Genomic DNA, 18,278 nt, shown 5'->3' with positions numbered 1-18,278 from the left:
ACGAATAGGATGCCCAGCAGAATGAGGATTTTCATTAAGCAGCTAGGAAATACAGATAGTTACCAAGCCTGTTGGAAGAAAGTAGTGGGAGGACAAGGGAAAGAACTTCAAAGTATGGGGATTGGACTGAGGTCCCAGCTAATTATGGGCAGAATTAGATAATGGTTTCTTCCGTTATCTTAATAAAGGAACTTCCCTTGATTTTTCTCTTCTACCAAGAATAATCCAGCTACTCTGGGGGAAGCCATTATTGTGAGAAGGCTGTGCCAGTTTAATTTCTATTTCTTTATTTCTCTTAAATAAAGGAAGCTTACATTAGTCCTTACATTATTAACTACTTAATGGATTTTGGAAACAGGTAGCAAAAGAAGAATCGTTCTTTGCATTTAAATGAGACAAATAACACTCTTGGCTGATTATGCATTTAGAGAAAAAAAAAGTTTCATCCTATTGCTACGTTTTAAGTCCGCAAAAGTAATAAATTAATCCATTAGTGAGCCTAAGTGTGTCCTCTGTTGTGCTCATTATCAAGTATTCCCAGGTGTTCAGGGGTTTATAAGTATAAATTGATGTGGCTTTTAAATTTGGTAACAGGAATATCCAGCATAGGGATCATAAGCTATGAAATATCATTGCTTTTTATTAAAAAAAAAAACGTATAGAATTAAAAAACAAATTAAGATGCCGCCCAATATTGTAATGTGTTATCTTGTCACACGGAAGCAATGAAACATAATTAACAATAGAAAACACAGAATTGCCATATTTTCTACCCAAGTCGCCTGATCCTATGAATCATTTTAGAAGCACAATACACAACTTTAGACACCACAATTAAATGCATTTAAACAAATAAACTGATTGATTTATTCACAGGCTCATTATGCTTTGATTTGTGTGTTTAGACAACAAAAATGCTTTGAGAAGTTAATGCCTACGAGATAGGGAACATAGTCCCGAAGAAGGTGAGCTTGCTGGATAAATTACCACGAGATAGAATTGAAAAAGCAAAGTGTTAACTGGGGAGGACGCCACTCGGGATCTTGTCTGAGCTGAGTCTGAAAAGACGAGCAAGAAAAGCAGTTCTTCCAAATATCTGTTGTGTTGAGACACTTCCATTCGTCCCATAGGTGGGGGCTCAGTCTGTGCATGGAGAAGACGCAGGGGCTGAGCACGGGAGAGCAGAACATGAGGGTCACACGAAGCTACGGAGAAAAGCCCCCACAAGATTTTTCATGCAAAAGAGGCTTTTCTCTGTAATTCCAGTGGCTATCAAATGCTTCCTTTTTTTTTCAAGAGACGTTAAAATAAGAACTTCTTATATGAGTAGCCACCTGGGTGAAGACCTCAATTGACTGAAATGGTAAAATGGGGTGGAAAAAAATTTACCTGTTTTTTTTTTTCCCTCCCTGACGTTGATTCCTGATCCAATGAGGAATAAACTATATAACCCCAAGTATAGAATTTGTGTTTGTGTCTGTATGTGTGTGTGCGTGTGTGTGTGTTGGAAATGCCCCCAAATCTGAAAGACAGAGGTGGCAAATATAGCCTGAGGGATAACATTCTAGTTTTACTTTATAGTTTGCTTTATTATAGAATAAGCTTATGACATGCGTGATTTTTTTTTTTTTTTGGCCTTAGCCCTGAAACAGTTACTCGGGCCTGTCATAAATTGTACTTTCTCAGCTACCGCCCAATTTTCTGAGTCCTGACCTAAGAATACCTCTTTCTGGTTATGACCTTGATTTGCCTCATTAGGATGAATTATCTTTGCTACATTTTTGGCATGGAAGTTGTTTCGGGTCCAAGAATCTTCTACTTCACCTCAGGTAATATTTCCCTATGGTTCTTTTCATCTTTTGTAGATGAGAAGCAGATGACTCCTTTTTTGGGGATCTCTGTGTTACCAAAGTGGTCATCTCTGTTGGGAGCTGTATGTTAGTTGTGTTTAGAACAATTCTTTTTTTTTTTTCTTTGTAAGGTTTATTTATTTATTTGAGAGAGAGAGAACAAAGTAGGGGGAGGGGCAGAGAGAAAGAATCTCAAGGAGACTCCCCACTGAGCACGGAGCCTCACCACGCTCAACCTTGACCTGAGCTAAAGTCAAGAGTGAGATGCGTAACCAAGGGAACCACCCAGGCACCCCTAGAACAATGTTTCTTAAAATATGTTCATCATTTTCTGAATTACTATCAACTGTGAAGACATTGCAGTTTTGAATTCGGGAATGCTTATTAAAACAATGTGTTAACAAAGACTTTAATTAGTGTGGCAATTATAAAAACATGGAATGCTGATTGCCATGTACTCCTTTCTTTTATTTCCCTTTTTACAGGAACACTTTTCCCCATTTTATAATAATCCTTTTATCTATTAATCATAATCTCTTCTGTATGTCTTTCTTGATAATTAAAATAGGTTCAAGTTGATAAGTTAGTAAAAGTGCACACAATAGCTATTTCAAAGGCTGCATAAATATTTTGAGATTATTAAGGAGTCATTCTTTAAGCAGTGTATACACTAGTATTTTAATTACCATGAGAAATTTAATATCTTTCTCTTGATAATTGATTCAAGTGAATCCTAAGTTATACACAAAAATCATATGACAAAGATGCATATATTGGACTTTTCCAATAACAACCTGGTCATTTTTAGACTTTGGATGTATAGACTCATGTAGCCCTAACTAAATATACTTTGATTTGGGAAAACTTTCTAAAAACATTTGCAGGTATTGTTTCTTTTCTTTTCTTTTCTTTTTTTTTTTTTTTTTGTATTGGAAGAGTTGCCACCAGAGATGTCATGTTCCTTGGAATCCTCAAAAACTGAAGTGACAGTGTACAGGTTGGATGTGCTCTGAAGGAATATGAATATAATCTGCAGTGGGCAAAGGGTCTGACCCACAGAGCATTTCATTCAATAAATATTTATTGAGCATCTACAAAGTGTCAGACTCTATGATAAGTTGCAATGATAATTCAGTGAGGAAAAGAAGCATCAACCCTTCACTCATGAGATTTAAGTAACTTTCCACCCTAAATATCCAGGAACCTTCAAATATGACCTTCGGGTTTTCACAGAAGCTTATATTCTCCAACTGGTAAAGGGGGCTCGACTACATTACTGCTGATTTTTAAGTTATATGAAATAACATGGGTTGAAATGCCCAGCCAACAAAATATGAGAAGTTGAGAGAGCCAAAAAAATATGAGAAGATTCTGGAGGAATTACTGCAAGCTCAGGAGCAGGAGCCCTTGGTGTTTTCAGCTGTACAAAGTTTCTTTCCTTAATCATATAATCAAAAAAGCAGTATCTTTTTTGAAAGAAAACATCGATGTGATGCTAATTCTCATTCAGTTCTTCAGTCAGTAATTGTGACCATGGAATCAGATCTGAGTCAAAAGCTCCAAGATGTTTTCCCTGGAAAATTCCACAGGCTGCTTAGGCGAGATTCATCTTCGAGGACCAGGCTAGGCAGATGGTCACTCATAAACCCTGTTGCAACCCTGTTTCAATATTTTATCTCCTAGAGCAGAAAGCTCCTCTTGAGTTGGCACCTCCTGGCCACGTAGCACAGTCTCTGTGCTTGCTATTGCTACAAATGGACATTCTTATTTAGAGGATGTGAAATAAAGGAACTGGCGATAGAGCTTTTGGGAAGAAAAACAAAGAAGCCATGTGGTTTAACAGGCCCATGGAAGGAGCATGGGGCTATGTGCTTCTCTGGAAAAGTGATTTTGCTTCTTCATGATTGATGACCTGTCTGTTACAAGGCTGGCCACAGTAATAATGTCAGGGCTCAACTCTCAACAGTGGAAAAAGCTGTCAATTCTGATATGATGGAGGGGAGAGGGGCATTGGGATGATAGGGCTAAAATGGCCATAGGATGTCCTCTGACTCAGGTTCATGATGTACCGTGATTTTGTGTAAAATTGGCCTTAACTTCATTTTACAGGCACAGAGGAAAGACTAGAAAGAGCTAGAACCAAAAATTAACAGGAATTACTTTTAGGGGGTAGAGAGAGAGGTGTCAATTTCATATCAATATGATGTTTTACTTTCTAAGATTTATTTACTAACGTGTGTAAAGTTTAAAATTGAATATATAGTGCTGATAAAAATATATATTTAACAAGGTAGCATCATTTAGCAGAGGGAGCATAGAATTTGGAATCTGCCCTGCAATTCACCTCCTAACTTGCATTAATTATCTGGAAAAAGGATGATGTGATAATATCTGTCTCCTCTTAGGACAATGATACCCAGAGAGTGACTGTCCTGTCTCCCACCCCCACCCTCAGCCTCGGGCTGGTGCTCTAGCCTGTTCTCCTCCCTCCCTCTTGTAGGAACTCAGGCCTCAAAGAGTCAGGTCAGGCTGCTACTCTGCTCCTTCTCTCAATGACTGCCAGGGGGTCACTCCTCTCTGATGGCACACTTATATGCTCTGGTAGCCTGTGGTGAACCCTGTTCCTCTGTCTTTTGACCCATGAATCTTTCTGGAAGCTATACATAGGGGCACTTGGGTGGCTCAGTGTTTGAGCATCTGCCTTCAGCTCAGGTCGTGATTGCAGGGTCCCACATCGGGCTCCCCACATGGAGCTGCTTCCCTCTGCCTGTGTCTCTGCCCCCTCCCCACCATGTGTCTCTCATGAATAAACAAATAAAATCTTTTAAAAAAGGAAAAAGAAAAAAAAGAAACCATCAAGTCTGTGTCCCAGCCTTTCCTGCATCATCTATCTTGCAATAATAAATGGTGACATGCATACCAATGTCTCCACATAGGACATCTCATAACCATGTCTGTGATCTTATCTGGGAGCAAGCAGGATACACTCAGTGTTGAAGCATGAGGCAATTACATCTCTTTACAGTGATTCTAGAAACTACTAGAGAACGATAAGCCCAGCTGCTAGGGATCAGCAAATATTCAAGACCCAGCTTACCATCTTCCTAAATCCAATTTAGTCTTCTCAGTTGGGATGGACTACTTCTTCCTGAAGTGTCACTAGTGAAAAGCCATTTGACAAGGACCTGTGGGTGGACTCTAGACAGTAACAGATTTCAGGTCAGTTATTCAGGAAAAAACATTTATAACTGACACGGTTTATAGTTGGGTGGCTGTTTTCCTGGGCACTTACATGGCATCTATTTCCCAGAGTAGGTGCCATTATCATTAATTCCACAGGTTCTTCATGACAAAGTGGTTGTTTACATCCAGGTGGGAGATGCTGCCTCCTGAACCAGCCAGGAGAGTCTCAGCGCACATATGAAGGTCATTGGACATTCTTGCAGTGCAGAAACCTGTTGCACTTTAAGCCAGTATTCTAACTTTTTAAAGCATGAACAGTGTTTTCATGTAGCATATCTCTCCAAACCCTGTGGGACAGGGCTTGAAAGCATCACATTTGGGATTGTTCGGTGATAGAATTGCCTTGTTCAGTTACTTGTAACACAGAAATGGCACCGAAACCTGCATTCATGTTGCTCTGTCCCAGGGCTCCCTTGCAGTGAGTCCCTTGTCACAAGCTAGGTAGCCTCTTGCCTCATCTCACCCTGGGATTAGAATCAAGTTAAGGATTTTTAACTCTTGCTCTTCCTCACCCTGTCCACACTGAGGACATTGTTGGTAGCCTCTGTCTGTCAACATATGAAAAAAAAGAGAGAGAGACTTCAAACTGCTCACACACAAGCAACCAGGGACACTTTGGGAAAATGTGGGCCTTGAATTTCCAGGAGTTTTTGACTTTATGGAATATTAAGTTTGTCCATCTAGTCACCTGCCACACCCTCAACTCTCAAGAATATTTCAGGCTTAGGGGCGCCTAGGTGGCTCAGTCAGTTGAGTGTCCAACTTTTGATTTCAGCTCAGGTCATGATCTCGAGGTCATGAGATGGAGCCCCACGTGGTCAGGCTCTGCGCTCAGTGGAGAGCCTGCTTGGGATTTTCTCTCCCTCTCCTGCTGCCCCTCTCTCTCCACTTCTGCTCTTTCTCTTTCTCTAAAATAAATAAATCCTTAAAAAAAAAGAATATATCAGGTCTGTAGCAGGGCTGCAGTCATTTGTTGAGTACACTGCCAATTATTTGGTTCAATGTTTGGAACATATTCAGACACAACTATATACCCTTTGCAAGGGTATATAGTTGAATTGAATAGACACTTCAATTAGACCAGTGTCATCATGAAGAAATGCCCCTGGTAACCAATGAAGATATATTAGAGATTTGCCAGTTTGGTTCCTGGAGAGAGAGAACCCCCCTCCACCTGGCTTATATTCGGCACTGTATCTACAGGTAAGCAAGGAAGTGAGCCTGAGGATACATGAAAATAATTCGTTCTCTTAAGTGGATTCAATACCTCCTCCCTGAACATTTCATTACCTGATAGTTTTGTGTTAAAAAAAATATTTTTTTAAAAAAATAGCTCTTTCTTCATAGAGAGGGCAAAGACAAATGCTGAGTATATATACCCAGTCACTAAGTGTCAAGCTGCTTAGTGTCAATTCTGTTTCCACCATTTACGACAATGCAGTTGAGGTGAAGTTCCTGTCTCTCTGCCTCTGTTCCTCATCTGGATAAGGATAGTGACATTCTACGTTTCTCCAAAATGATATATAAAGCAATTTCTGGTAAGAGTAAGTGCTCAATAAATGTTAGCCACTATTATATAATCCAAAGATGTGACTATCCTCAAAGAACTGTAATTTTTACAAATAAAAGTTAATCAAACTCAGCCACAAAAAGTTAATATCACTCAGCCATAAAAAAAAGAAAGAAAAACGTCTTGTCATTTGCAACAACATTGGTGAACCTAGTGGGTATTACGCTACGTGAAATAGGTCAGATGGAGAAAGACAGATACCATGTGATTTCACTTAAATGTGTAATTTAAACAAAACAAACCAAATGGACAAACAAAAACAGAAACAGACTCATAAATGGAGAACAAAGTGGAGCTTGCCAGAGATGGGGAGATGGAGGAATGGGCCAAACAGGTGAAGGGAATTAAGAACAGAAAAAGTTAACCAAACTGTTAACAAGAGGGAGAGGCAGGGCAAGGTGGTGGAGGAGTAGGGTCCTCATCTCACCTGGCCCCAACTTACCTGGATAATTTTCAAACCATCCTGAACACCTGTGAATCTGACCTGAGACGTAACAAGAGGACAGTCTGAATGCTACAGAGAAGGGTTTTCACTTTTAACAAGGTAGGAAGGCAGAAAAAAGTAAAATAAAAAGGAATCAAGTGGGGGATGGGGCCCACGAGGACCCGGGCTAAGGGGGGCAGCGAGAACCTCAGGACAGAAGAGCCCAGCCCCGGAGATGTGGGGACTTTAAACATCTGCCCCAGATTCTTCCTGGACTGAAAGTGCTCAGCAGGGAAATCGGCCTGAACCCAGGAGGGACAGGGAGGCCTCCCATCTCCCGCGGTCACTACTAGAGGAGGGCGCCTTGGGGAGCACACTGCACACTGGGTGATCTCAGTAAAGGCCTGGAGCACACACCCAGCAGGCCTTGGGGAGAAGCTGCAGGCAGAGGTGTCTGCGCCCTGTTGCCATTGGGAGCTGCAGCCCTGGGATCTGTGCACCTGCGTCATCTGGGAAGCACCCAGGCCAATGTGGACTAGGAGCTGCAGGTATTTACTGGGTGAGCTGACTCCAGGGCTGGAGAGCTGGCCACTGCCAGTGGTTGATGTTGTTCCTCCTGGTGTTACCTTGTGCCTGGGAGAGGTGGGGCCACCTGGGGTCAACAGCTCCCACTGAGCCTGGCACCCAGTGGGGGGGTGAGGCATCTCCCCAGGTGCACACACCTGAGAATCAGGACAGCAGCCCCTCCCCTAGAAGATCAGCTGGAAGGACAGGGGAAGAGCAAGTTCTTGACCCAGCAGCATGGGAAAGCTCCAGGGGAAGTCAGGGGATTTACAGTATATAGAACCAGAGGGTACCCCTCTTCCCCCCCCCTTTTCTAGTACAACTCGTTTTTATATCAGACTAAAAATTTCCAATATTTTTTCTCTTTTCCATCTTAACTACAATATTTTACCACCTCTTCATTCTCAATTTTCTTTCTGGCTTTCATATTTCTACAATTACAGGTCCTAGATATATTTTCCACTTCTAAATTCCCTTCAACATACTCAAATTAATTTTGGGAGATATACTAGATATGAGTTTTTGTTTTGTATTTTTTGTTTTCTCTACCTTATTTCATTCTACAATGGCGGAAGTTAATACCTTCTAAAATACGACCAGCATGCACCTACAACCAAGTGGCATACTGTTCTGGTTCATTCTGAGATTCCTCATTCCCATTCTGCCCCCCTCTTTTACCTCAGTTATGTTTTGGTGTCAATGTTGGGGCCTTCTACAAGTATTACTGGTTTATATAAATTTGAGACTGAGCATCTTCTAACATACAGAACTTCATATGCTCAGAACCAAGAGGACCACCCTCTAGGACCCCTCAGGTAGACCACATTCTCTTTCCACTACCACTTCACCACCACCATCTCCCAGTAACCCCCCCCTTTTTCCTTCTCTCTTTTTTTCATTTTCCTCTTTAATTTTTTTTCTCTTCTTTTTTTTTCTTTTTATTATTTTTCTTCTTCTTTGAGATTTTTGGCCTTTTATTTTTTAGTACTTTGTTTTAAGATTTGTTTTTCACTTTAGGGGTCCTTTTATTTTGTTCTGATCTTTGTTTTCATTTTCTGGTCTCTGACCTCATCAGAATCATCTAGGGTGAAATTTACTTAAGTTGTGGTTGATATTCTTGATTCAGCCCACTCATACAGCCACTCTGCACTGAACAAAATGACTAGAAGGAAGAACTCACCACAAAAGAAAGAAGCAGAAATAGTACTTTCTGCCACAGAGTTACAGAATATGGATTACAATTAAATGTCACAAAGCCAATTCAGAAGCTCAATTATAAAGCTACTAGTGGCTCTGGAAAAAAGAATAAAGGATTCTAGAGACTTTTTTATTACAGAATTGAGATCTAATCAGGCCAAAATTAAAAATCAATGAAATGAGATGCAATCCAAACTGGAGGTCCTAAGATGAGAGTTAATGAGGTGGAAGGAAGAGTGAGCAACACAGAAGATGAGTTGATGGCAAGGAAGGAAGCCGAGGAAAAAAGAGAAAAACAAGAGACCATGAGGAAAGGTCAAGGGAAGTAAATGACAGCCTCAGAAGGAAGAATCTACATATAATTGAAGTTCCAGAAAATGCCAAGAGGGCCAGAGGGCCAAAAGATATATTTGAACAAATCATAGCTGAGAACTTCCCTAATTTGGGGAGGGAAACAGGCATTCAGATCCAGGAAATAGAGCCCCCCCAAAAAATCAATAAAAATCATTCAACATCTCGACACTTAATAGTGAAACTTCCGAATTCCAAAGATAAAGAGAAAATTCTTAAAGCAGCAAGAGACAAGAGATTCTTAACTTATTTGGGGAGAAATATCAGATTCACAGCAGACCTCTCCACAGAGACCTGGCAGGCCAGAAAGGGCTAGCAGGATATATTCAGAGTGCTTTTTTTTTTAATCTTTTTTTTTTTTTAATTTATGATAGTCACACACACACACACAGAGAGAGAGAGGCAGAGACATAGGCAGAGGGAGAAGCAGGCTCCATGTACCAGGAGCCTGATGTGGGATTCGATCCCGGGTCCCCAGGATCGCGCCCTGGGCCAAAGGCAGGTGCTAAACTGCTGCGCCACCCAGGGATCCCTATATTCAGAGTTCTAAATGAGAAGAACATGCAGCCAAGAATACTCTATCCAGCAAGGCTCTCATTCAGAATAGAAGGAGAGATAAAGATCTTCCGAGATAGGCAGAAATGGAAAGAATATGTGGCCACCAAACCAGCTCTGCAAGAAATATTAATGGGGACTCTGTAAAAGAAAAAGAAAGCCCAAAGAAATAATCCACAAAAATAGGGACTGCATAGGTATTACAATGACACTAAATTCATATCTTTCAATAGTTACTATGAATGTGAATGGGCTAAATGATCCAATCAAAAGATGCAGGGTTTCAGACTGGATAAAAAAGCAAGACTCATCTATTTTCTGTCTACAAGAGAGTCATTTTAGACCCAAGAACACCTCCAGCATGAAAATGAAAGGTTAGAGAACGATTTACCAAATAGTCCTCAAAAGAAAGCAGGGGTAGCAATCCTCATATCAGATAAGTTAAAGTTTATCCCAAAGACTGTAGTAAGATATGAAGAGGGACACTATATCATACTTAAAGGGTCTATCCAACAAGAGGACCTAACAATCATGAATATTTATGCCCCTAATGTGGGAGCTTCCAAGTATATCAATCAGTTAATAACCAAAGTAAAGACATACTTAGATAATAATACACTAATAATAGGAGACTTCAACATGGTGCTTTTGGCAAATGACAGATATTCTAAGCACAACACCACCAAAGAAACAAGGGCTTTAAATGATACACTGGGCCAGATGGATTTCACAGATATATACAGAATTTTGCATCCAAATGCATCTGAATACACATTCTTCTCAAGTGCACATGGAACTTTCTCCAGAATAGACCACATATTGGGTCACAAATTAGGTCTCAACCAATACCTGGGGTTGTCCCCTGCGTATTTTTACAGTGCTTTGAAAGTGCTTTGAAACTAGAACTCAATCACAAGAAGAAATTTGGAAGAAGCTCAAACACGTGGAAGTTAAAGAGCATACTACTAAAAGATGAATGGGCCAACCAGGAAATTAGAGAAGAATTAAAAAGATTCATGAACTAATAAAAAATGAAGATACAACCATTCAAAATTTTGGGGATACAGCAAAAGCAGTCCTAAGAGGGAAATACATTGCAATACCAGCCTCCCTCAAAAAATTGGAAAAAACTCAAATACACAAGCTAACCTCACATCTAAAGGAACTGTAGAAAGAACAAGTAAAACCTACACCAAGCAGAAGAAGAGAGATAATAAAGAGTCGAGCAGAACTCGATGAAATAGAGACCAGAAGAACTGTAGAACAGATCAACAAAACCAGGAGTTGGTTCTTTGAAAGAATTAATAAGATAAATAAACTATTAGCCAGCCTTATTAAAAAAAGACTAAAAAATTAATAAAATCATGAATGAAAGAGGAGAGATCACAACCAATACCAAGGAAATACAAACAATTTTAAAAATGTATTATGAGCAGCTATATGCAAATAAATTAGGCAATCTAGAAGAAATGGATGCATTTCTGGAAAACCACAAACCACCAAAACTGGAACAGGAAGAAATAGAAACCTGAACAGGCCAATAACCTGGGAGGAAACTGAAGCAGTCATCGAAAACCTCCCCAAACACAAAAGCCCAGGGCCAGATGGCTTCCCAGGGGGGGACTCTATCAAACGTTTAAAGAAAAAATAATACCTATTCTACTAAAGCTGTTCTGAGAATAGAAAGGGACGGAATACTTCCAAACCCATTTTATGAAGCCAGCATCACCTTAATTCCAAAACCAGACAAAGACCCCACCAAAAAGGAGAATTGTAGACCAATATCCCTGGTGAACGTGGATGCAAAAACTCTCAACAATATACTAGCCAAGAGGATCCAACAATACATTAAGAAGATTATTCACCATGACCAAGTGGGATTTATCCCCAGGATGCAAGGCTGGTTCAACATTCATAAAATAATCAACATGATAGATCATATCAACAAGAGAAAAAACAAGAACCCCATGATCCTCTCAATAGATGTGGCGAAAGCATTTGACAAAAATAGCATCCATTCCTGATCAAAACTCTTCAGAGTGTTGGGATAGAGGGAACATTCCTCAACATCTTAAAAGCCATCTATTAAAAGCCCACAGCAAATATCATTCTCATTGGGGAAAAACTGAGAGCCTTTCCCCTAAGATCAGGAACAAGACAGGGATGTCCACTCTCACCACTGCTATTCAACATAGTCCTAGAAGTCCTAGCTTCAGCAATCAGGCAACAAAAAGAAATAGAATGCATTCAAATTGGCAAAGAAGAAGTCAAACTCTCCCTCTTCAAAGATGACATGATGCCGTACATAGAAAACCCAAAAAACTCCACCCCAAGATTGCTAGAACTCATATAGCAATTCGGCAGTGTGGCAGGATACAAAATCAATGCCCAGAAATCAGTGGTATTTCTATACACTAACAATGAGACTGAAGAAAGAGAAATTAAGGAGTCAATCCCATTTACAATTGCACCTAAAACCATAAGATATTTAGTAATAAACCTAAGCAAAGAGGTAAAGGATCTATATCCTAAAAACTACAGAACACTTCAGAAAGAAATTGAGGGAGACACAAAGAGATGGAAAAATATTCCATGTCATGGATTGGAAGAATAAATATTGTGAAAATGTCTATGCTACCCAGGGCAATGTACACGTTCAATGCAATCCTTACCAAAATACCATGGACTTTCTTCAGAGAGTTGGAACAAATAATTTCAAGATTTGTGTGGAATCAGAAAAGACCCCAAATAACCAGGGGAATATTGAAAAACAAAACCAGAGCTGGGGGCATCACAATGTCGGATTTCAAGTTACATTATAAAGCCGTGATCATCAAGACAGTGTGGTACTGGCACAAAAACAGACACATAGATCAATGGAACAGAACAGAGAATCCAGAAATGGGCCCTCAACTCTATGGTCAACTATTATTTGACAAAGGGTGAAAGGCTATCCCCTGGAAAAAGGACAGTCTCTTCAATAAATGGTGCTGGGAAAATTGGACAGCCACATGCAGAAGAATGAAACTAGACCATTCTCTGACACCAGACACAAAGGTAAACTCAAAATGGATGAAAGACCTAAATGTGAGACAAGATTCCATCAAAATCCTAGAGGAGAACACAGGCAACACCCTTTTTGAACTTGGCCACAGCAACTTCTTGCAAGATACATCCATGAAGGCAAGAGAAACAAAATAAAAAATAAACTATTGGGACTTCATCAAGATAAGAAGCTTTTGCACAGCAAAAGATACAGTCAACAAGACTAAAAGACAACCTACAGAATGGGAGAAGATATTTGCAAATAATGTATCAGATAAAGGGCTAGTGCCCAAGATCTATAAAGAACTTCTTAAACTCAGCACCCAAGAAACAAACCAATCATGAAATGGGCAGAAGACATGAACACACATTTCACCAAAGAAGACCTACACATGGCCAACAAGCGCATGAGAAAATGCTCCGCATCACCTGCCATCAGGGAAGCACGATGAGATCCCACCTCACACCAATGAGAATAGTGAAAATTAACAAGACAGGAAACCACAAATGTTGGAGAGGATGTGGAAAAAGGGGAACTTCTTGCACTGTTGGTGGGAACGTGAACTGGTGCAGCCACTCTGGAAAACTGTGTGGAGGTTCCTCAGAGAGTTAAAAATAGATCTGCCCTATGACCCAGCAATTGCACTGCTGGGGATTTACCCCAAAGATACAGATGCAATGAAACGCCGGGACACTTGCACCCTGATGTTTATAGCAGCAATGTCCACAATAGCCAAACTGTGGAAGGAGCCTCGGTGTCCATTGAAAGATGATGGATAAAGAATCTGTGGTCTATGTATACAATGGAATATTCCTCAGCCATTAGAAACGGCAAATACCCATCATTTGCTTCAACGTGGAGGGAACTGGAGGGTATTATGCTGAGCGAAGCAAGTCAATCAGAGAAGGACTATCATTATATGGTTTCACTCATACAGGGAATATAAGAAATAGTGAAAGGGATCATAGGGAAAAGGAGAGAAATGAGTGGGAAAAATTAGAGAGGGTGATAGAACATGAGAGACTCTTAACTCTGGGAAGTGAACAAGGGGTAGTGGAAGGGAAGGTGCGCAGGGGGATGGGTGACTGGGTGATGGGCATTGAGGGGGGCACTTAATGGGATGAGCACTGGGTGTTATGCTATATGTTGGCAAATCAAATTCCAAAAATCAAATATATATATATATATATATATATATATATATATATATATATATTTATACTGTTAAAATGATAGAAATTACATATTCTAATACATGCCATAGGGGAAATCAAATTGTTTTTGCTTATCTATGTGGCTCCTCTTCCACGCCAGTATCTGTATAATTCTTGGCAGGTACTTTGTTGACTGAATAAATAAATGAGAAATTAATTAATTCTCATCATATTCCTCTTGATGTTGTTATGCAGGCATGAATATCCCCAGGAAGTCTATTTGCTTTAAGAAATAGCCAGCGAGGGGTGCTTGGGTGACTCAGTCAGTTAAGTCTCTGATTCTTGATTTCAGCTCAGGTCATGATCTCAGGGTTGTGGGATGGAACCCCACGTTGGGCTCCACACTGGGCTAAGATTCTCTCTCTCCCTCTACCTCTAACCCTGCCACCCCCTTTCTCTCCCTTTCTAAAAAAAAAAAGAGAGAGAGAGGGAGAAAGAAAAGAATGAAATAACCAGTGAAGGGTTACGAGAAATATTACTCATAATATTCTGTATATGACTCAATAGTCAAAATTAATTGATTTTCTTTCATGTTCTTTATGAATTTTCATTTATCCTTTTGTGTAAAACAAAGTACATCAGTAGCTTTAGACCTGTAACAATGATCACAGTTTTTAGCACTTTCATTAAATGATAGAAGTGTGTGCATGTGTCTGTTGTGTTTGCCTCATGTATGCACATGAGAGAGAGAGCAAGATTTTAAATAATCTTTTTATTTGTATGTTTTGGTGGTATCAATTTTCATGAATATCATTATAAAAATAAATCATTTCTTTATAAAATTCAAGAAGATAAATGCCACCTTGCTTGGTAGTATTTCTGAGAGTTACAACTCTAGTAATTAGATGTAGCTTTTCTGCTACATTAAGAGAAGACTTCCTTAAGAAGTCCTTTGTGCTTTGTCTTTCTCCCAGCCCTGAATTCATGGTGGCTTAAAGAATTAAGACTGCCCTCAAATTTATCAAGCTTGCCGCTCACTTCTTGGTTCAATGTGCAGACTCACCAGGCCTAATCCTCCATATGCCCTGCCCCATAGAGAGGTGGGGCAGCCCAGACTGTGAGAAAGAATGAAGAGTGATCTTTGGTTCTTTTTGCTGGCAAAACAGAGAGTAGACAAACAGCCATTTCTGAACCACCTCAGCAACCCAGGAGGGTATTGCTCAACCCGGCTGAGGGCCCAATGGCTTTCTAACTGCCCAGTCATCGACATCGTGGTCCACTACTTGAGATGCTCTGTTCCCATATTTCTATATGCTTTCTTCTCGTGATTTCTTTCCTGCACATCCATGCTGACCATTTGCAAAAGTTTGGTTTTTGTTTTGTTTTTAATCCCAAATCTTTTTCTTTCCTTACCTTTAGTTTCATGATAGGTAATCTCACTGAAATACCTATCCACAGCTCTACTCTCTCTCTCTCTCTCTCTCTCTCTCTCTCTCTCTCTCTATCAAGGGCCCCACATGCACACAATCAGGAAGTTTCTTATTCACACAACAACCCACACAGGGTCTTGCAACTTTTTGACCATCCCATTCTTTCACATGGCATATTGTTTCTCCCTAGGGCAAGCCATGGGTCCTTGGCCTCTCCTGCCAGTGCGTATGTTCTGGTTTTCCATAATAGCACTATCACAGAGAATTAACAAAGCTTTGTGTCTGTGGGTTCCCTCTGGTTTCTGAATTACTTGAGAACAAAGAGACTATCTTTTCACAAAAGCGTGCTAGGCCTCTACCATAGTATACCGTGAGAAGTCACAAAAACATCATGTCAAAAAAAAATAATGCATCTACTCTTAAAAAACATTGTTATGTTCTTTCTTTATATAAAAGACATGTCTCAGTTAATTACTTTAAAAATAAACTACTCCTGGGAAAATCCATGAAAACAGAAAGTAGATTAGGAGTCACCAGGGGCTTGTGTGTGTGTGTGTCGGTGGGCAGGGGTAGTGAGAAATTCTAGCTTTATGGGTACAACTTCTCTCTGGGGTGACAGAAAAGTTTTGGAAACACAGTGGTGATGGTTGAACAGCACTGCCAATGTAAGTAATGTCACGAAAGCGTTCCAAACAGTTAAAATGGCAAGTTTTATGTTATGTGTATTTTGCCACAATAAAATTTAAAAATGAATTATTTACAACTAGGAAAGGCACTAAGATAATCAAGATGACTGAATGCATATCTTCTAAAAAGAAAAGCTTCTTTGCTAAATAGAAAATTCAGAAAAGGAAGCCCAGTAATTAGTCTTAGAAACAAATACGATTGTAGCAATACTTTTTTTAAATGTATTCTCATTTAAGAAATAGATTACTACAACAAAAACCATCATTAAATAATACAGTGAATTTTAAAAGTGAACTAGCAAATAACTGAATAATTAAGAGAAAGCACCATTTAAATAAACAGACTCTATGGCTGAATGCCTGGGTATAGGCAGGCCCAGTTTGTCACTGTGACCACAGACAGACATTAGCATTTACTGGGTCAGAATGGTCAGCTGTCCACACGCATGGAAAATAGACGTGGACACATCTGTCATGCAATTTTTGATAAGAAGCACTGCCAAGTTTAATAGTCCTAAGACTGACAACCGGTCAGACAGACTGGATTTGTGCCCTGGACCTGCTGTCTTTGAGACAAGTGTAAACTTTAGTCTCACTGAACCCCAGGTTTCTCATCTAACAAATCAAGGGGGGGGGGAATCCAGTAGCATTTCATTTTTGTGAAGGTGAAGAGGGCCTGGTTAAGGTGTCCTACAGAAGTTCTTTTTTTTTTTTTTACGAAGTTCTTTATTGGCATATCATTAACATAGAGATCCAGATAAATTCATATTGAACAAGTAGTTATTCTACATAAAATATGAGTTCTGACAATAACTTTGTCAGATGTTCTTTGTGTGAACATTTTTTCTTTTACTTTTCTTCTTTCTTTTTCCTTTCTTTTTTTGCCAAATTTATACTTAGCATAATTGGTAATTGATGCAGTATTATTTCATCTAAAGCTCCAGGCCATTGGGAAATACAAGTCGGTGTTCAGAGCAGCCCTACTTGTTGGCAATCGGTAAATGATCTTGCTAAAATAAAGACGTATTCTTTGCCTTGAAAGGTCAGTCTTATAAGCATTGACTTCTGTGTGGATTTTTTTCTAATCTTTTCTCTTTTTCTGTTTCTCTTCCTTACATGCTGACTTTGGTGTAGCAGACCACTTGGGGATTGAATTCATGGGTAAGACTAAACAATTTGCTCCTTAAATATCAAGAAAAGCTGTTTCTTTTTTTTTTCTTTTTTTTTTCTTTTGAAAAGCTGTTTCATAATGTATATAGTATTCTCCTTTGCCATCTGATTATAATTGAAATGTCTCATTATCAGATGCTGTTAGTAGTAAAAAGTGTTTTTGTCGATTTTTCACTAAGTAATGGCTCAAAATGAAAGACTTAACTACTTATCGGGGAGGCAATTGAATGTTAAGTGCAGCTCTGGAATCATACAGAAGTTGGATTTGGCTCCTGGCTTTGTTTGCTCTATTTCTCAATTTTCTTATCTGTAAAATAGGGATGATAATAGTTCCTATTTCACTGCACATGTAAATTGCTTAGCACAATGTCTACAAGATGGCAAACACTCAATAAATGATTGAAAAAAATAGTGATGGCTTAGAAAATGTTAGTTTTGTTATTTTCTGCTCTAATTCCTTTTCCTTTTCATGATGACTATGTTTTATACATTTTAGTATCAATCAATTTGGAGTATTGGCTATATAAACATTTCCATTTACAAAATTAAAATATTTCTGGTGAAAGCACTTGCAGTAAATGGTATGTTTTTAAAGTGGTAGAATGCCTTCCACAGGATTTATTATTTCAGGAATTATTATTATCATTATGTTCATAGATAATTACATTAAGAATTGACTATATTTTCTGAGTCTATATTGTAAGTAAAATAAAAATAAAAAAAAATTTTGAGGTTTTGATATACATCATGGTGCTAAAATGGAGGATTACTCAGGAGTTAAAGTTAGTGAAATTGAGAAAACCTAAACTTGAAATCCAAATTAATAATTCTTTGCTTCTTTGGCTTTTGTTGAATTTCAGATTTTTATCTTACAGAATATAGATGTTAATACTTCATACTTGATTATGGTTATTATAATACTATTTATAAATTTAATTGTATTCATTTATCTATTCACTAATTCATTCAGCAAATAATTATTAAGTGCTCATTATAAGCAAAGAAAAATTGCAAAATATTAGAGATAAAATAGTAAAA

At 39.0% G+C, this 18,278-nt stretch overlaps 1 protein-coding gene across 1 annotated transcript in view; it reads left to right on the top strand.

Annotated features, from left to right (window-relative positions):
- The window catches only part of NRG3 (neuregulin 3), a 1,039,102-nt gene that overhangs the window by 897,779 nt on the left and 123,045 nt on the right, over positions 1–18,278 (top strand). Inside the window, 1 exon segment of the mRNA XM_055324814.1 lies at positions 17,205–17,231. Coding sequence (XP_055180789.1) covers positions 17,205–17,231 — 27 coding nt within the window.

The sequence above is a fragment of the Nyctereutes procyonoides genome, unplaced genomic scaffold (assembly GCF_905146905.1).
Source record: "Nyctereutes procyonoides isolate TBG_1078 unplaced genomic scaffold, NYPRO_anot_genome, whole genome shotgun sequence".
Taxonomy (NCBI): domain Eukaryota; kingdom Metazoa; phylum Chordata; class Mammalia; order Carnivora; family Canidae; genus Nyctereutes; species Nyctereutes procyonoides.
This window is presented reverse-complemented; position numbering and strand designations above follow the sequence as displayed.